This window comes from Heteronotia binoei, chromosome 21 (genome assembly GCF_032191835.1).
Source record: "Heteronotia binoei isolate CCM8104 ecotype False Entrance Well chromosome 21, APGP_CSIRO_Hbin_v1, whole genome shotgun sequence".
NCBI classification, from domain to species: Eukaryota; Metazoa; Chordata; class Lepidosauria; order Squamata; family Gekkonidae; genus Heteronotia; species Heteronotia binoei.
In genome coordinates, this window is record NC_083243.1 from 62,960,957 (window position 1) to 62,982,313 (window position 21,357).

General features: G+C 42.3%; 1 protein-coding gene across 2 annotated transcripts in view; it reads left to right on the top strand.

The window, feature by feature from the left end:
• PRKD1 (protein kinase D1) overlaps positions 1-21,357 on the top strand; it is a 218,160-nt gene that overhangs the window by 88,756 nt on the left and 108,047 nt on the right. For both annotated transcript variants that reach the window (XR_009556571.1, XM_060261979.1), the window contains exon 3: positions 14,140-14,278. Coding sequence is in view for 1 of the 2 variants with exons in the window: in XM_060261979.1 (XP_060117962.1) it covers positions 14,140-14,278 (139 nt within the window). In the remaining variant the exon portion in view is untranslated. The remainder of the gene's footprint in view (positions 1-14,139; positions 14,279-21,357) is intronic.

Below are 21,357 nucleotides of genomic sequence, written 5' to 3' on the forward strand. Positions count from 1 at the left end.
ATGTGTTTGACACCCCTGATTTAGATGTATATCCCCCAATGTGGGCCTTTGGGTGGCTCACAACATTTTAAAAGATATACAATGGAGCCATAATGTTCATCATTAAAACAGATAAAACAGTTAAAATCTTGACATTCTTCTGGTACCTAGAAATATTCCAAAGAGAAAACGTCTGGCAAACCAGTAACTACTGAAAAGAAAAGTATTAACTAAAGGTCTGCTGGAACAATTCTGTCTTCCATGCTCTGTAGAACCTTGACAGGTCCCGCAGGGCACATGTCTCCACTGGTCTATGATGGAAAGAGCCCTTGCCCTTGTGGAAGCGTGACAGACTTCCTGAGGACCAGGACCAGTCAAAAATGTGCAAGATGTTGATAGACAGCCTTCTCAGAGAGCAAAATAATTCTGCTATATGTTTATATTGGGTAGGTTTAAATTATACTGAATTTTTACCTTTTCATAGGGCCTGTAAGATGGAGCTATTCCACCAGGCATTTGGTTGAGGCAGCAGGCGTCCTATTCCATCGGTTGACCCTATGCTGCGATACCACCTCTGCTGAATTACTGATTTTATACTATCTGTTCAGTATATTATGATGTGCCCAACTGAGCCTCCAAACGGTATTGTGGTTTTAATTGCTGTTTTACTGTTTTAAAATGTTGTTATCTGCCCTGAGCCCGTCTGGGAAAGGGTGAAATAGAAATAATATTAAATAAATAAATAAATCTCTGCATTTAGTGAGGGGGTTACCTAGTTCAAGGACCCTACATAAAGACAAAAGATGTGCTGTTCCATGAGTAGACAATTCTTATTCCTGAATTGCTTTACATGTTGGAGTAAGGTGTGCCTTCACTTAGAAATGAAACTGAGTATAGGTTGACTCAGCCATCCATCCTTCCAAGGTCGGTAAAATGAGTACCCAACTTGCTAGAGGTAAAGTGTAGATGACTTGGAAAAGCACTGGCAAACCACCCTGTAAAAAAATAAGTCTGCTGTGAAAACGTAATGTGGCATCACCCCAGAATCGAAAATGACTGGTGCTTGCACAAGGGACTACCTTTTGCCTTTATAGTTCTTCAGTTCAGACCCACTTTCAAACTTATTCAGGTCATGAGATCTTTGAAATATTTTAAATAGCAGCATTAAATCTTTTTTGCCCCTAAGGACTAAGGTAAAAAACACTTTTGTTGATTGGTTCATTGGTTCACACCCATGACTGTTTTATATGTAATATGTCAACAATTTTGATCCATGAAACAACTCGACATATCAGAGTAGGAAATAAGAGATTTAAGCATTTATAAGTGCCAAGGAAATTTTGGAGGGAAGAATGTGACTGGAATGTACATTTCTGAAGGCAATGTTAAACTGAAGGAAGGTCCTTTATACTCTATTCTTACTGTACTCTATTCTTTCAAATTATTTTTTGGGGGGAATAATTGATTCAGTTGAATACAAATGTGTAGGCTTTGGCATTTATTCAAGAATATTTACTATGGCTGTTATCCAAAGGACTTTTGATTACAGAGTTTGATTAAAAACAATAAAATTTGGTTAATGAGTGAAAAGCTGCCAATTATACTTAATATGTGAAATACCAGTAGGCTATTTTGGTTTCAACAGAGTTCAGTTGTCTGTAGTTGAAAAATACATGCATTCTGGACCTTTGAGTGAGAAGTTTGTACATGCTAGATGATTATTAAGACAATTTAAACCAGGAGTGTCAAACTCATTTGTTACGAGGGGTGGATCTGACATAAATGGGACTTTGTAGAGTCAGGCCATGTGTGTCATAAAATGTAATGCCAGGTAGTGGAGATATAAACTTTATAAAGGATACAGACAAACACAATTAAAAATATTACTTTTTTTTACTTAAAATGCTTAAAACTATTGTGATAGGTTCTTTAAAATGGAAAGATAGAGGAATAATGGGATTTGGCAATGCAGTTTTTACAACAAAGAAAAAGTTCAAGAATCACAATGGAAACTAAAATACAAACTAAAAATATAAAATGCTCTCAGCCTAGAAAACATGAAATGGCTGGGAATTGCAAGCTTCTCTCACCCCACACACTGGGTCTGCTCAGATTGGCAATGGTTTTCTAGTATAATATTCCACTTCGGCTGTGGGCTCCCAAGTTATAGTGCTCAGTAGGCACCAGTTCTCAGGTCTGTTCAGCAGAGACAAGCTGGCTCAAAGTATCAACCCTTTATTTGCAAGAAGACAACTCTAAGCAATAGCTTCAATTGCCCATACAAATGCTGAAAAGTAAAACAACTTGAGATCCACTCCATTGAAAAACATTGCAGCAGAGACAACGTTGCAAAGAAAATGTGGAATGGATTTTCCATTAAGGTCTCTTAATGGTGTATCTGGGTGCAGATGTAGTCTATCTGGGTGCAGAGACCTTAATGGAAAATTCATTCCACATTTTCTTTGCAGCTTTGCAAGCCCAGAAGAACTTCCTGTTGAAACAGGCAAAGGCAGAAGGAGCTGGGAACTTCAGCCTTGGAGTTTCAGAGGGTGAGGACAGAAGGGGGAAGAAAAGAGCCACGGGTGGTCTGGTTGCTGCCTGTGGGCTGTAAGTCTGACACGCCTGATTTAAACTGACCAATAGGGTTGCCAAGTCTAACTCAGAAAATACTTGGGGACTTTGGAGATGGGGCCAGTAGACTTTCCCATTCCCTAAAACAAACAAATAAATAAAATTCAGCAGTGCAGTTCCCCTGAATACATTCTTTATTTTGTCATCCCCCAGCAACTGACTGCACTTCCACTTCCACTCTCTCTCTTTCTCACACACACACAGATGCACTCAGCAGTCAAAATAAACAGTTTGGAAGCACACACTTTGTGATCTCATTGGGGCAATTTACTCACCATGGGGGGTTGTTGACTGCTCTATACTCAACCCAGTTCTTCAGACTAACACAAGGAAACCAGAGGTTACTATTTTAGTGTGCAAACGGCTTCTTAAGGGACTGTAAAACAAACATAGGTTCTGAGCTCCTTCCCTTCCCACAGGTATGTTATTCTGCAGGCTCACCTCCCCCCCCCCCCGCTTCAGCCTGACTCAAAGATTTAAAGGCACACATGCCTTTCTAGAAGCAAGCTGTTCCGAGCATCATCTTAAGCCTTCCAAAGTTTGAAGGCACATGGAGGCTGTTGGGGCAGGGCTTCCCACTGCTAGCCAGCTGACTGGGGGCGGGAAAGAGCCTGACAAACCGGGGGATCCCCCACTGGGACCTGGGGATTGGCAAGCCTACTGGTCAGAATTAATGGTGGGTGGGGCAGTCAATGCCCTCAGCTTTCCTCCATGCTTATGTAAATGAGATCTTAGTTATACTTTAATGTAGTTGGCTGAATAGACAGACAGTTGCACTATTTGAAGTAATAAATAAATTTATATTTGTGAGCTGTCAAGGGATACAACAAATAGCCTCCATACAGATGATTCGTGGAGCTTATTGCTGCAGGATATAGTAGTAACCACTAGCTTAGATTGCTTTAGAAGGTAATTTGACAGATTCATAGAGGATAAGGCCATCTGTTGCTATTAACCATCACCCTGCATACTCAGAAGCAATGTAAACTGAGAAAGTCACTTGTTGGGAGGCAACAACAGGGGGAAGCTTGGACTCTGTGTTATACTTACGGGCCTGGTAGGGTGTCTGCTCAGCCATTTTGGGCAACAGTAAGCTGGACTTAGATGGTCTTAGCAGAATGTTCTTATTATTGGTGTAACTGTTTATTCTTATCCCAACTTACATTCCGTTGTTGTGAGGATTATTATAATAATATGTGTAAAGTATTGTATTAGTGCTCATAACTAATATTAACAGGTTTTGAGCCTGCTTTGGCGGGGGAGGGCGGGATACAAATAAAATTTTACTTATTTACTTACTTACTATATAAGTGAATAATTTTCCCCAACATTGCCATTATGGGTAATTGTCATTGTGTAATGTGCAATCCCTATAGTTTATTTAGGTTTCACAACATAACACAATAAAATGCAGCAAATGTAGTTTAAATGCATATACTTGATTGCTATTGTATGGGTATGGGTAAGTTCTGCTAAGAAATGATCCATCAAGTTATTATAATGTATAATAGCACAATGTATGTAATGAAGCTTGCTGTTTCATTAATTATTTCTGCCACTCATTGCTCTGTTAGGTGAACTTGTTCTCAAGCTTAGGCCTTTTTTGTTTGTATTAGATGATTTTCAATAATATTGTATTAAATATATATTTTCTCTGTAACATTCAAGTTTTGGTGCTTATTCATATTGTGCTGTGATCCAAGAAAAAGTTTTCATAGATATTTAAAATTAGTACTTTAAAGTAGATAAAGGAAATAAAGGAAACAACCTTCACTCCCTCCCCCAACATGGAGTTTTCTTCTAAGTAGGTAGTACTGCAGTCTCCTAGCAGCCTTTCTTCCTTTGGCTACTGACCGGAGCTCCTATGTTCTTTCTCTTGCTTCTCAACCATAAAGTTAACCAATCAACACTTTGTGGTGGCAAAGTTTTTTCTTCTTCTGAAAGACAGGAGAAAAGAGGAGTTTACGAATAGCTGCTTGTGATTTGTGATTTTCCTTTATCGATAAATTTGTTGGGAGGGAGTGCAGCAAGCTCTTAGTAGCCTATTGTTCCCTACCTGCTGCTTGGTTAGATTAGCAAGGAGATCTGTAGAACTATTATTTCGAAATCCGTTACTTCATATAGATTTTCTTTGCATGGAGCTAAGATTGTTTTTTTAGAAACATGCAATTACATTATCAGCAAAGTATAGCAGATTTACTGGAAGAGGAGACTTGGAACCCATGTTTGTAAATCCCAGAAACTGTTAACATAATAATACTTGTTTCAAGTATGTGGGATAAATATCAGTATTTGAATCAAAGCAAATGTTATAGATTGGATCATATGAACTATGAGCAAAAGGCTTATCAGCCTTCCTCTTCCCACAGAACCCTTGTTTTAGTCAAGAAAAGTGATGTCAGAAGATCCTTATTGACAAAATGTCCTGTGGTAAGAGGGAAACTTGTCAAATTGCTCTCTTCTGCTAGCAGAGAGCTTTCTAACCCTAACTTACTACTTTTGTAGTCTTGTGTACTTATACAACTTTCTCTTTACATTAAACAATTTATTTACTTATTTATTTACATTATTTGTAGTCTGCTTTTCCCACTGAGAATCAAGAAAGATTACAAATTGTAAGTCAAATATCATCAACAGGATGGGACAGCCAATAAACTAAACATTAGGGTTTGGAATGCAAAAATCTGAAAACTGTAAGAAATCTGAAAATGGAACCGAATCAAAGATTAAACAAAGCATACAAATTGGCATTTATTTTATTTATTTATTTCTTCAACATGACACATTGAACAATTCAGAGATTGTTTTTAGGATTATAGCAACAGATAGTACACTCTTTATTTGGAGAGGATCTAAACCCCAGTGTCATTTTTTAAAAGGTTTTCAGATTTTTCTGCAAACTTGGAGGGGGAGAGATTTGCAGAAGTATCTGTTTTGTGTCATTGTGGGCCTGATCTACAGATTTAAGTATCCACAGATTTAAGTATCCACAGACAAGGCTACACTTGACTAATAATATTAAAATCATGAAAGCAGAAAAATGTGTTGACTGACTAAGTATGGTTCTTTAGCACTTAGAAAAAATCCTGATGAGACCTGAATAGACTCCATGAAGCCTGGAATCTTGATTGCAGCTGAGAGCTAGTAAAAGAAAGGGAAGGGGGATGATAGAAGCCCCGACAGTGAGGTTTATGTACGTTTGTATGTGCAGTTAAAGATGGTTTAAGACAGTTGCAATATGGACAGACTCCATTTCATAGTATACTGGAATAGAGTGGGTAAAATTAATGTTGAGGAGGGGATACAGTTTCCATATAGCACTGAGAGTACAAGAGAAAAATATTGTGTGCTGTTATATTGAGTGCTAGATGGATCGCTCCTGTTTACCCTGTACAAAATCCATGTTGTACTAAAATGAGATGGTTGAGGTTCATGGCTAGATGAATTAATTTGTCTGAATGTCTAGTGTAGGACCAGTGTATCAGGGCTAAAATGAGTCAATGCAAGGGTATCTAATTAATGGTATATAACAGATAAAGGCTCCTTAGAAAGCTTGAGAATCATGGAGTAAAAGGACAGGTCCTCTTGTGGATCAAAAACTGGCTGAGTAATAGGAAGCAGAGAGTGAGTATAAATGGGCAGTCTTCGCAGTGGAGGACGGTAAGCAGTGGGGTGCCGCAGGGCTCGGTACTGGGTCCCATGCTTTTTAACTTGTTCATAAATGATTTAGAGTTCGGAGTGAGCAGTGAAGTGGCCAAGTTTGCGGATGACACTAAATTGTTCAGGGTGGTGAGAACCAGAGAGGATTGTGAGGAACTCCAAAGGGATCTGTTGAGGCTGGGTGAGTGGGCGTCAACGTGGCAGATGCGGTTCAATGTGGCCAAGTGCAAAGTAATGCACATTGGGGCTAAGAATCCCAGCTACAAATACAAGTTGATGGGGTGTGAACTGGCAGAGACTGATCAAGAGAGAGATCTTGGGGTCATGATAGATAACTCACTGAAAGTGTCAAGACAGTGTGCGTTTGCAATAAAAAGGGCCAACGCCATGCTGGGAATTATTAGGAAGGGAATTGAAAACAAATCAGCCAGTATCATAATGCCCCTGTATAAATCGATGGTGCGGTCTCATTTGGAGTACTGTGTGCAGTTCTGGTCGCCGCACCTCAAAAAGGATATTATAGCTTTAGAGAAGGTGCAGAGAAGGGCAACTAGAATGATTAAAGGGCTGGAGCACTTTCCCTATGAAGAAAGGTTGAAACGCTTGGGACTCTTTAGCTTGGAGAAACGTCGACTGCGGGGTGACATGATAGAGGTTTACAAGATAATGCATGGAATGGAGAAAGTAGAGAAAGAAGTACTTTTCTCCCTTTCTCACAATACAAGAACTCGTGGGCATTCGATGAAATTGCTGAGCAGACAGGTTAAGACGGATAAAAGGAAGTACTTCTTCACCCAAAGGGTGATTAACATGTGGAATTCACTGCCACAGGAGGTGGTGGCGGCCACAAGTATAGCCACCTTCAAGAGGGGTTTAGATAAAAATATGGAGCACAGGTCCATCAGTGGCTATTAGCCACAGTGTATGGAGCACAGGTCCATCAGTGGCTATTAGCCACAGTGTATGTGTGTATATAACATTTTTTGCCACTGTGTGACACAGAGTGTTGGACTTGATGGGCCGTTGGCCTGATCCAACATGGCTTCTCTTATGTTCTTATGTTCTTATAACCCAAGTGGCAATTGTACTAATTTCCTCAATTAAAACCTGTAATATTTGCTGCTGTATCCTCAGCCCAGCCTAGGGTTGCCAAGTCCAATTCAAGAAACATCTGGGGACTTTGGGGGTGGAGCCAGGAGACTTTGGGGGTGGATCCAGGAGATATTAGGGGTGGAGCCAAAATCAAGGCTGTGACAAGCATAATTGAACAAAGGGAGTTCTGGCCATCACATTTAAAGGGACGGCATACCTTTTCAATTCCTTCCTTCTATAAGAAATAATGAAGGATAGGGGCACCTTCTTTTGGGGCTCATAGAATTGGACCCCCTGGTCCAATCTTTTTGAAACTTGGGGGGTATTTTGGGGAGAGACACTAGATGCTATACTGAAAATTTGGTGCCTCTACCCCAAAAAACAGCCTCCCCAGAGCCCCAGATACCCGCGGACCAATTCTCTATGATTTGCTATGGGAATAAATCTCTATAGGGAATGATAGAGTTTCCAGCAGACATTTCCCTCCCCACCCCCCACTTTTTCATGACCCTGAAGTGGGGGGAGGGTCTCCAAACTGGGGGATCCCCTGCCCCCACCTGGGGATTGGCAACCCTAGCCCAGCCTAGCCCAGTCAGATCTTAGAAGCTAAGTAAGGTCAGGTCTGGTTGGTACTTGTATGGGAGACCACCAGTGATGTCTAGGGTTGCTAGAAGCAGGCAATGGCAAAGCACCTCTGAACATCTGTTGTCCAGAAAACCCTTTGGGATTGGCGTAAGTGGGCTGCAACTTGACAGCACTTTTGATCACCAAGTTCACCTGGCAGTTGTGTGTAGGCTTTCCAGGCCTATCTGATGGGATTTGAGGGGTGTTCTCAGGTGAGCAGTTACATCATGTGATGTCCCCAATGTAATATCAGCCAGAAGTGCCCAAATACCAGAGCATCCATGACACAATGACAACAGTTTGTAGTGATATTATAGTGTCATCCCTGTTTAGGGGATGGGTTTCCCCCACTGGTCAGCTGGTCTATGGCAGAGAGGAGCTCCCAAAACTGGGGGATCTCTTTCTGGGACCTGGGGACTGGCAGCCCTAGTTGTGTGTATGTTGAAGTTCACAGAATGCTTACCCATAACTATGCCAGTCATGGTCTCTTGGGTTTTGTATTTTTATAGTGTGCAGCCCAATCTTCCCAGGGATCAAGGAAATTCATTCCCCCACCCCAAATATTGTTTTTAGGAGATATATACTTACAATATAACTGTGTATTCTCTCTTTTGAAAGCTTCATTTAAAGACTTTTGTTGAGTCTGATGTATTTGCTTATCTTTTTTTGCTAAGTATTAAACAGATGTGTGTGTGTGCTTGTTCTGTCCAATCAATAAGAGTTAAATCTATTTTAAAAGCTTCTGGTTAGGTTGCAACAACCAAACAAGAATTGAAACTTGGCTATCACAGTAATTTCTCTGGCCTGCCCTTTACCACTCCTGAGCTTTTGTAAAACTAAAGCCTACTAAATGCTGTAAAAATTCTTGTATTTATTTAGACAAGATGTTGTGAAATAATGCTCAGCATGAACCTGAGAATACAAACATGTCTTTGGTTTATGGCCTTTCTTACCATGTAAGAAGATATGAAGCTCTGTTATAGTAGGTTAAGGCTATGCTGGCATAAGACTATAGATCAACAGTTATGGTGCAGTGCACAATTTAGTTTGCCTGGGCTAATCAGCCAGCCAAACTGGCTAGAGGGGACTGGAAAGCCCGCTTTCACACTAACATAAACAATAAGGAACAGCTAAGTTCCCATCGTTGATAAGGATGGACCGTATTTCAACAACTCATCCCATCCAGATGCCTGTGCTACTGGAATGATCTTGCTCTTATCAGTCAAGCCTGACTGTACTATCACCAGTTAGGAATGCTCCTTAGGAAATGCTGCTCAGACTGCCCTAAATTAATTTGTTAGGCTTATGTCTCACAAAGGTTATTACACAAACTGTTTTTATCCCAGTGTTGCTCTTCTTAATCAATAATGCCATCTCAGGTTTGTCTAGAGAGGCAGGCAATCATTTTGATCCACAGGCATTTTTTTGTTGTTATTCTTTACTTCATTAATACCCCACCTTTCCTCAAATGAGGACCTAAAGTGGTGTACATAAGAACATAAGAGAAGCCATGTTAGATCAGGCCAATGGCCCATCCAGTCCAACACTCTGTGTCACACAGTGGCAAAAAAAAATTATATATATATACACACTGTGACTAATAGCCACTGATGGACCTCTGCTCCATATTTTTATCTAAACCCCTCTAGAAGGTGGCTATGCTTGTGGCCGCCACCACCTCCTGTGGCAGCATAGATTATTATCCTCTCATTCTTTGAGTTGCCCAAGGGTCCATGGCAGAGTGCAGATTTGAACCTGGATCTCCCAAGGTCCTAGTCCAATACTCTAACCACTACACAACTCAAAAGAAGTCTGAATGTATGTTGCTCCTAGTCCAACATTGTAACCACTACAAAACTCAAAAGAAGTATGAATGTACATTGTTTCACTTAGGGGGAAAGTATGCATCTTTGTAAATTGTTGTGTATTGATCTGAACAGAAATTCACATGCAGTTGCAGGTTTGGTTCTGTATAGTTCTTTGTCTGAATCTGGTGACTGCATGACACTCGGTATGCATATTTATCATGTTGAAACGTGCTTTTGTATGTAGATTGCATCCTCTTCATTGGAGAAAATGCCCATATATTTTAGCTTCATCCCCTTGTCTGGATTCTTCATTCTGACATCATTAACTAGGTGGGTGATGTAACATATGAACTCTGCCAACCTTGCTTGTCCCCAAATCCAACTGTTGTATTGTTTGCATTGTTACTTAAGAACATAAGAGAAGCCATGTTGGATTAGGGCAATGGCCCATCTAATCCAACACTCTGTGTCACACAGTAGCCAAAACACAGGTGTCCTTAGGAAGTCCACCAGCAGGGCCAGAACTACTATGCAACGCAAAAGATGTCTGACTATACATTGCTCCTAGTCCAACAATGTAACCACTACAGAACTCAAAATAAGTCTGAATGTATGTTGCTCCTAGTCGAGAAGCCCTTCCACTGTTGCCTAACAAGCACCAAGAATACACAGCATCACTGCCCCAGACAATAGTGTTTCATCTATATCTTGTGGCTAATAGCCGATGATGAACTTCTGCTCCATATGTTTATCCAATCCCTCCTGAAGCATAGACAGCTTCAAGAGGGACTTATGGAACAGAGGTCCATCAGTGGCTGCCATGAGGTATAGATGGAACACTGGTTCCTCTTCCCCTATGCTCCACCATCACTTATCTGAGCATTTTGGGTGCTACCCTGAAGATGGGCAAAATGAACAAAGATTGTACAAGTGTTTTCTCAGTTGTGGCTTCCACCTTATGAAATGGCCTTTCTGAGGAGGTCAGGAATTTTCTCACTCTCCTGTCTTTCTGCAAACTATGCAAAACTGAAGTATTCGAGAGGGCCTTTCTGCTCAGGTAATACTGTAAGTATTATGCAATTTTTGCATGGCTTAATGTGTCATGTTAATACTTATGCTTCAGCTCTTTCTGATTAGTTTCAAACTTCTTTAATCCTAATACATTATTTATTAAATGTCCCATTTTGTTGATTGTACTGATTTACTATGTGTAATCTGCCTTGAGTCCCTGGGAGAAAGGTGGATTATAAATATCATAAATAAATAATAAAAAATCTCACAGAGGAACTAATTTAGCTGCCTGATACCTTTGTTGTATATCTAGATAGTAGCTATTCTGTAGATGACTGCATCCAAAGTAGCAGCAGTGCTCAAAGTTCATTGATTGGACAAACTTGTATTTACTGTGATGAACCAAACAGCAGAATATGTCTTCATGACTACTTGGTAAACATTTTCAAAGAAATTGTAAAACACATTTAATGAAGTCTAATGTACCTGTCTATAAGCTACTGATATTTTATAGCCTATGTAATAGCTCTACATTATGAGTGATATTTGGAATGTGTAAGAATTATACCGACATTATTATTGACCCCGTGACACAGAGTAGTAAAGCAGCAGTACTGCAGTCTCTCTCTCTCTCTCTCTCTCTCGGCTTGGCTTCGCGAACGAAGATTTAAGAAGGGTGCAGTAGTCCACGTCTGCTGCAGGCTCGCTGGTGGCTGACAAGACCAATGCGGGACAGGCAGGTCCGGCCACAGCGGCTGCAGGAAAAGGTCTGATTTGGGGTTGGTGCTGTAGCAGTGCGAGTCTTCCTCAATCTCCTTTGAGGCTGCAGTACTGTGGTCTGAACTCTCTGCTCACGACCTGAGTTTGATTCCAGCAGAAGCTGGATTCAGGTAGCCAGCCCAAGGCTGACTCAGCCTTCCATTCTTCCGAGGTCGGTAAAATGAGTACCCAGCTTGCTGGGGGGAAAGTGTAGATGACTGGGGAAGGCAATGGCAAACCACCCCGTAAAAAGTCTGCTGCGAAAACGTTGTGAAAGGAACGTCACCCCAGAGTCAGAAATGACTGGTGCTTGCACAGGGGACCTTTCTTTTTCCTATTATTGACAAAGTTGTATGAAGTCTGAAGTATTAGTATGTTTCCAATGCTTTATAGGATGTGAAATTATTTTCACTGTTCAATGGGAAAGGGGAGAAAAAATGGGTAGTTATTGATCAAACTACAACAGCATTCTCATCAGTTTCACGCCCACAGAGTTCAATTTGCAGTGAAACCTTATCTGTTCTTGAGTTCTTCATCATCTAGTTGTGCAGTCCCACAAATGACCTTGGCAATATGGATGAGGCAAAAGAGAACTGTTTGTAAAAAATGCTCAATACTTTCCAAAAATATAGCACTGAAGTAACATATACTGTGAATTACCTATTACAGGGGTGACCAACGGTAGCTCTCCAGATGTTTTTTGCCTACAATTTCCATCAGCCTCAGCCAGCATGGCCAATGGCTGGGGCTGATGGGAGTTGTAAGCAAAAAAAATCTGGAGAGCTAACGTTGGCCACCCCTGACCTATAAAGTTGGTGATAGCACAAGTAGATCATAGCTGTCCATGCATTGCTTACACCTGGGCAGCTTGCTGTTCACATTGTCATTTAATTTTGAATTACTAATCTTATTGTACTGTTCATTTGATGTCTACACTGTATGTTGTTGCTTGCATTGTGATTCAGTTTTGTACTCCTACTGCATTGTTTATTTTATTTTCTACATTCTATGATCTCGTTTTTGTTCTCTTTCTACACCCTGTAACCCACCTTGAGCCTTAGTGAGAAAGGCAAGTTATAAATGAATTGAATAAATATTTCAGAAACTGCTGAACTGTACATGTAGACTTACAATGTATAACAAAAACCACACCTGTATTTGCAAGTGATCAAGAGTGTCTTATACTGTGTCTTCTACTGTAGTGATCGCAGTATGCAACACTGACTGTAGAATTTGATTTGTGTGTTCAAATTCATTTTTGGACTGGAAATCTGTGATAAAAAATGAGAAAACACAGTTGCTGTTGCTGTTGTTATTTGGTTTCTATACTGCTCATAGCCAAAGCTTTGTGCATGGTTTATAAGTATAAAAACAATAAAACAACAGATGAGAGGGCGGGATATAAATGTAAAGTAATAAATAAATAAATAAATAATAAAACATTAAGAATTAAACATTAATTTAAGATAACATGAAAAACATGAAAAACAATAGACAGACCACCAAAGATCTAACACAAAATAAAAGAAGTGTACCTGGCTAATCGTATTGGGTCCCTGCATGACCAGGGAGACCTTTATAGGCTTCACAAAGAGGGCTGTCTTAACCTGATGCTGAAAAGATGGCAAAGTTAGCACCAGTGGGCCACAACAGGGAAGTTGTTCCAAAGATAGGGGACCACAATCAAAAAGCCTCTTGAAGGAGTGGCACCAGAAGAAAGTCCCCAGAGGTTGAGTGTATTGTCCAGGTAGATTGGGACTGGGAGAGCCACTCCAGTAGAAATTGTGCTCTCAAGCCATGTAGGGCAGGGGTGGCCAAACTTGCTTAACATAAGAGGCACATAGAATAACGCCAGATGTTTGAGAGCTGCAAGACATGAACATGAGGGGGAGAAAGCAAGAGAGAGAGAGAGGGAGAAAGAAAGAAAATAGGGAGGAAGGAGGGATAGAAAGAAAGCAACTTTAAATGCATTCTCCAAGTTCCTCATGTTTGGCTGGCTTGGAGAAAGGATTTAAAGAGACAAATGCCTTTTCCAAGCTGGTCAATGGAGTAGTGGGGTCTTCGAGAGCTGCACGATGTGTGTGAAAGAGTTTGGCCACCCCAGGTGTAGGGCTTTATAGGTTAAAACCAGCACTTTCAATTGGGACTGGAAGCATTCTGTTGGCCTGAATTTTTTTGGAATTTTCCCATTAATAGTGGAATTTTCCTCAGCTGTATCTAGAAATGAATTTTAAAATGAGGTTTATTAGTGCATGAAAAGGGTCCTTGCTATCACAATTTCATTTCTTAACAGTAATCAAATAATGTTTATAGAACAAAGTCTGAGTCCAGTGGCACCATTAAGACCAACAGTGTTTTAGAGTGCATGCACAAGAAAGCTCATACCTTGAATAAAACTTTGTTGATCTTAAAGTTGCCACTGGACTCAAACTTTGTTCTACTGCTTCAGACCAACACAGCTGCCCACTTGGATCTACAAATAATGTTTTCTTACTCACTTTGCGCAGGATTTGAACTTTGAAGATTTATAAATTATATTACAGCTAACCAAATTTTTAACATTATCCATTTTCAGTTTCCTGAATGTGGTTTCTATGGACTGTATGATAAAATCCTACTTTTTCGGCATGATTCTGCTACTGAAAATATTCTCCAGCTTGTAAAGACAGCTACTGATATCCAAGAAGGTGACCTAGTTGAAGTTGTCTTATCAGGTAACATTAATATTTTATGCCTCCTAATTTATATTTCATAATGGCTAACTATAATGTGGGTCTCAATAATAATCCAAGTTAATGGGAAAACAATTCAGGCTATCAATTCTGTTTCATGACTTTAGCAGCAGCCTATCAGATCCATTTAGGAATAGAAAAACAAAAGTTGTGCTGGATTAGACCAGAGATCCACGTACCTCAGCATACTTTTTTCCCCAGTAGTTGCTAGCTAGAAGGTTCTTGAAGACATAAAAGCAACAGCCTAGCGCAGCAGTGAAAAGTCTCTCCCCCCTCTGTCTGTGCTCTTCATGCATCTCAGATACATCAATACATAATTTGTATAAAACATTAATGCGGTTGATATATTAAAGGAACTGATCCTTGTCTCTGTGAAATACATGATCTGTGAAAAATAGAGAGGTGATCACAAGTGTCCTGAGATTAATTTATGCATGATGCTCATAAAGTTTCAAATGAAATGTCCAATGTAAATAATAGAATTTTTTTTATTTCTAGGTAAAGATACTGGGGGGGGGGAGTTATCTTTCGGGGGGGGGGAAACAATTTCAGTTATCAGCATTTTATATTTCCATTTAAGTAAATGAGGTTCAAAACTAAACACACTTTTTGTTGTTCAGTCCTACTCTCTGCGACCTCATGGACAAAGTCACGCTAGGCCCTCCTATCTTCCACCATCCTCCGAAGTCTGCTCAAACACACTATTGATAGTGATTTATGGAATCTAAATCTCTTTGAAATTCCATTGACTTGATCTGCACAAATGAAATCATAGTTGTTAATTGTCTAAACTTAACTGCAGTATTTGAAATCACATTCCCACTGAGTTGCAACATAAAGGTGGCCAACTGCCAGACATTTGCTAATAATCATAAACCTGAATCATATAGTTAACATATGCTCATTCCATGTCTTGCTGTGGTCAAATGTCCATTTTATTTTAAAAAGCAGATAGTTTCTCTGTCAATATACTATTTATCCATTTTTAGTTTGCTGTATTGACAAATATACATTTTTTAAATTTGATGCATGCAATGCATACTGATTTTTTTTTAAAAAAGCTATCTAAATGAAAAAAGCCAAATTATTCTTAATATAATACCCTAAGAGAGTAAAGGAGACTGTGTCTGAGCTGTAGGGAAAGTAAGAGCACTATAGACAGGATGTTATCATTGATGTAATAGTGAAGTGTGAACCCCCCCCCCCCCCCCCCCCGTCAAACTATGTATCTGAGGATGAGGGCCAAAATGACAGTAAACAGATTTTCCTGCAAACTTGAGAGAACCTCCCCCCCATGCTTATAGAGAAAAAAATATATAACACACTTGCCTCATTTCTGCAGATTGTGGGTGGGCAGGCTCTAGGGGCCAGCCACTTTGGGCCTTTGATGGAGGATTCATTGTTATCAGACTTGGAAGCAACCACCAGGCAACTTGATATCACCTGAATTGCTTGACACCCTGGCCTGGCTCCTTGTTATTGTTCAACTGCAGCCACCCCATGAAAGCCAGTGTAATGTTGTGGTTAAAGTTTCAGATTTGCAAATCTCCATTCTGTTGTGGAAACTCACTGAGTGACTTTGGGCAAATTCACATTCTCAGTGTAACCTACCTCACAGGGTTGTTGTGAGGATAAAATGGAGGAAAGGAAAATGTAGTAAGTCCCACTGTAGAGAAAAGCAGGATAAAATTATGTAAATAAATAAGATGGGGTGGCAAATAATAGGTAGATTGGTGCATGGAGACATGGTAGATTGGTGTGAAGGAAAGAAGGAAGTATGAAAAGGTGAGGATATGAGAGTTGCTAGGATGTTGGAAAGAGAAAATAACGTGGGAGACAGGATACACGGGAAAGTGAGGTGCCCTTTGCAGATCCCCCCCCCCCATTGCAAATGGTCCCTATGCAGCTGAAACCAAACAATTGGGCAATAGTTTTCTTGGAGAGAGGCTGCTAGGGTGAGAGAAGTTATTTGTACATACATGAATGCACAAGATAGATCTTTCCAAGTCTGCAGAAAAATCTGGGAAAAAAACCCTAACCCACCAAAATAAGAGAAAGCTCCCATAACTTTAAGAAACAAATGCCCTTAGTGGGCTTCACTAGGCAACTACAACAGCACTGTTAGCCTTCATGTCTTGGTTTCTGTCAGGGGAAGGGGCCTTTTTAGAGCTGTTTTGACCTTTGAAGAAGGACTCATCAGGGCCAAGCACACCAACCACCACTGGGTGACTTGCTGCCACGTGACTTGCATGACTCACCCAGTCTCATAAGAACATAAGAGAAGCCATATTGGATCAGGCCAATGGCCCATCCAGTCCAACACTCTGCGTCACACAGTGGCCAAAAACCCAAGTGCCATCAAGAGGTCCACCAGCGGGGCTAGAAGCCCTTCCACTGTATCCCCCCCAAGCACAAGAATACAGAGCATCACTGCCTCAGACAGAGAGTTCCAATGATAAGCTGTGGCTAATAGCCACTGATGGACCTCTGCTCTATATGCTTATCCATTCCGCTCTTGAAGCTATGCTTGTAGCCACCACCACCTCCTCAGCTGCTTGCTACTGTTCAACAGCAGCCAACCCACAAAAGCCAGAGTGGTATAGTGACTGGAGTTTCAGACCAGGGTCTGGAAGATCTGGGTTCTGATCACCAGTCTCCCTTGGAAACTTAGTGTGTAACCTTGGTCCATTTACATATTCTCAGGGTAATTTAACTCACAGAGTTGTGAGGATAAAATAAAGTGTCAGCTATGTGCATTGAAGCTTGTCTTTATTACCCGAAATGTTTATCTGATGCTAACTAACACCCTAGTACCTTGCTTCACTAACCCTGAAACTGTAACGAAATGTGAAAAATAGCTGGGAGAGACAGTCCAGGTGCCAGAGAGCTTTTGAAGTGTTAAACATCTAGCTGGTTTTCAGACCGAGCCGGCAAGGCCACAGCGGGGAGGAGAGACAGGCCATGTCGGGGATATAACAGATAAGGGAAATGCTCACTGTCAATGAGACAACCCAGCTTTTATTATGGGAAGCAATTTAAAACTCCTTGCTTTGATGTGTATCCATAAATGCTTATGCTTGAACCTCTTTCGTCATTAGTATCAATGACTCTGCGCTGTGCAACATTGTTGTAATCAATAAATGGAAACTTATTTTTAAACTAAAATAAGTCTATTCATTCTTGGAACTTCAATGCCTCTACGCTGACATTTTGATACTAATCCTCGCAAGGGGCTTATCGGACGTGAGTTACTTATTAGCGAATGGCTGAAGAAGTCCTCGATGACTGAGAGCCTTTTACACTCAAACAGACGCCGGAGACCTCGCCGTGCTACATCACAGAGTGGAAAGCGAAGAAAGTGAGCAGCCACGTGCTGTTCATCACCCTGAAGGCCTCCTGGAAACCCCGGACGTCTACTACCCTGATGGACGAGGCGGTGGCGAGGCATGCCAACCTCCTCCGCACCCCCGGGGGGATGGAGGACCGCAGGAGCCCGGATCAGCGGAGTGGCACGACTGGAGAGGGGGGAGCCCTAGAGCATACGCCGTTGGGCGACCGCTGACCCGATTCGGAGGGTGAGGATGGCTGTGATTCGAGGGCATCCTCCCCAAGGTGCGACCCAACCGAGGACCTGTGGAGAGAGATGGAGATCCTAGGGTGCGACCTGAGGCAAGAAATGAAGGCAAACTTTACCCTGATGCTGCGAGAGGTGCAGAAGCAAATTGAGCGGGCCTTGCCCCGAGTCCCAGGAGCAACTGGTGGGCTGCCACCGCCAATCCTCGCGCAACCGGCGCAACCGGGGGGCGCAGGGGGGCCGCAGCCCCGGCTGGGCCGGCCGCCCCCAAAGTGAAGACCCGGGAGCTGGGCATCACTTTCGATGGCACCCCCGACAAAGTGGAGTACTTCGTCCTCCAAGCCACCAGCTACATGCATTACTGGGGGAACACTTTCCCAGACGAGCACAGCCGAGTGGCCTACCTGGGGTCAAGGATGATGGGGGATGCCCAGCTGTGGTACGTGAGCCTCCACGAGATCCGTGGGCCAGCAGTGGCCATGGTTGCGGGTTTCCTGCAGGCCCTCCTATCCCAATTTGAGGACCCGCTGCGGGAGATCCGAGCCATCGCCGTGATAGACGAGATCCGGCAAGGAAGCAGGTCGATCCGGGAGTACGCCCTGGAGTTTCACAACCATTGCCGAAAAATCCGAGGCTGGAGCGAGGCCATGAAGATTAGGGCCTTCAAGAAAGGGCTGAACGCCGGGATCCTGGATCGGGTCCTCCAGCAGGTGAGGCCAGCCGACCTAGTTGGATGGATCCAACTAGCTGGAGAGGTCGAAACGAACATGAAGGAAGTGGCCATCCAACGCCAGGGGCACCAGGGCAAGCCCAGCCGGGAGAGCCGATCAACCCCAAAGATGGAGGCTAAGAAGACACCCCGGGGGGGGGGACCACCAAACCCTTCCCCGGGCCCCACAAGTGCTACCAGTGTGGGGACCGAACCACTTGGCCGCCAACTGCCCGGAGCGTGCCCGACCTACCACCCCAGCTGCGAAGGGGCCCACGGGGGGAGTTAAGAAGCCGACCAAACCAAAGGAGTCCAGCCGCAGCAGCACCGCTTTGTCGATGGTGCTTGACGAGGATTCTATAATGTTGGAGGAGTTGGGGGAAGACCCATGGGAGCCGGAGCCGGCGGGAAACGGGGCTGACCTGCACTAGAGGGTGCCCAGCGGCAGATCCCGGAGAAAGCGGCACCACTATGGGTGAGAATTTCCGGAGAACTAATGTTTGTCCCCTTGACTTTGCTAAATGTAAAACTGAAGAGATTCGTGCACGCTCGAGCCCTCATCGACTCAGGGTGCACCAGAGAGATTATAACCCCCCGATTTGTAGAAATGCTGGAGCTCACCACGGAGCTCCTACCACGGCCCCTAGAGTTTGAACAGATGGACGGGACTAGAATGAGGGGAAAACCCTGTACTGAGCAAACAGAAGAGGTCCCGATGGGCATAATCGACCATTGGGATCTGGAAGCATTCGTGATTGCCCCATCGTGCTCCTTCGATATAGTGTTAGGAGTGGGGTGGCTGGCTCGGCACCAGCCAAAAATAGATTGGGCAGAACACACGATAGACTTTATCGACCAACGGTGCACCTCGCACCTGTGGAGAGAGGCGTGGGGCCCCAAACCGCCCCCCAAGAACGAGAGATTATGTGTAACCATAGAGGAGGTAAAGTCTATCCCACGGGAATACCGGGATCTGAAGGGAGCTTTCAGCGAGATCGAGGCGGACAAGTTACCGCCGCACAGGAGCACGGACTGTGCCATAGAACTGATTCCAGGCCAGGCGCTGCCCAAAGCCAAACTCTACTCCATGGGGTGGGCCGAAAAGGAAGAACTGCGTAAATTTCTAGACAAAAACCTCCTGCGGGGCTTCATCCAGCCGGCCATGGCCCCCCATACGGTGCCGGTACTTTTCCGAAAGAAAAAGGACGGGAGTCTGAGACTTTGTACTGATTTTCGCGGGATTAACAGGATTTCCATGTCCAACGCATACCCCCTCCCACTAATTAAGGACATACTGAGTGAGGTCTCAAAGGGGTCCATTTTCACTAAGCTAGATCTTCGAGAAGCTTACTTCAGAGTAAGGATTAAGGAGGGGGATGAGTGGAAAACTGCGTTCAACACTCCAAAGGGACAGTTTGAATACTTAGTAATGCCGTTCGGACTTCAGGGGGCCCAGGGAGTGTTCATAAACTTTATCAACGATGTGCTGAGAAAGTTTTTGTACCAGGGGGTGGTGGTGTACCTGGATGACATCATTATTTATTCAAAGGACCTCCCCTCGCATGTAAAGTTGGTCCGGGAAGTCTTAGAAACTCTGTATAAAACTGCCAAACTGTCAAAATGCGAGTTTCACTAAAAGGAGTTGGACTACTTGGACCCGACAAAGATACAAGCCGTGCTAGAGTGGGAACCCCCGAGGACACGTAGACAGCTCCAATCGTTCCTCGGCTTCACAAATTTCTACAGGGGGTTCATTCAGGGGTTCGCTAAGGTGGCCCTCCCCTTGACCGACCTCCTGCAAACCAAAGGGAAGGAGAGGGAGTATGAGGGGTACCTCCCCATCATTTTGGCTCTTGAAAAATTACATGGGGGAGACAGAAGTCCCTCATCTTCCTGCATCGTAGTCTCCAGCAGGTATGTGGCCCGAGTGATTTTAAAAGGGGGGGATCTAAAATCTCACCTTCCCCATGGTAGGCTTGGGTATATAGTATAGTCTGGCCCTTTAACCAAATCTCAGTTTTTATTGTTCTTAATGTGGTTATTCTTCCTGTATGTTAACACTAAGTATTCATAATGCATTTACACATATCTTTCTCCTCTAACACTTTTTCTGAGCTTTTAAGGGATCTTTTTGCTTGATTCTATAAAGTATTATTTGTGCTATTGACAAAATGTAAATTAATCAATGGCTAATATTTATCCAGCAACACTGGAAGAAATGCACATACTCAGAATTAAAATGAGAAAATGTTAATTTTCTTGCAGACATTCATTTTTAATATAGGAGTTACCTTAAAAAAAAAGGGAACTGCCTAATATCCATTGTTCCTAAAGATTTCATATGCCAAATCCAAGAAATCTTTTTGGGATAAGGAACTTTTAAAGTATGCCATACAGTCAGAATACATTTTGATTAAAAAAAATGATTGCTTCTTTACTTAAATTTGGACCTTTTTTGTTCAGAAAAAGAACAGTTCTAAAATAACATTCTATAAATTTTAACAGTCATTCATTCTGAGGTGATCTGTCTTCCCTGGCATGTAAAATTACAGGGTTCTTATGTAATACAAAGTAGAAAGCTGGAGGAGTTCTTATAAGTTTGCTGTATCAGACTTGAATATATTAAAAGTTCTATAATTTTGTTCATGTTGAGATTGTGCCTGCCAGCATAATCACATCAAAATAAAGGGAAATTATTATACTATGATTTTACCTAAAATATTAAATTTCATGCAGAAACATGCAACCTAAAAAAACAAGGTTGTCCAAATTTTGTTC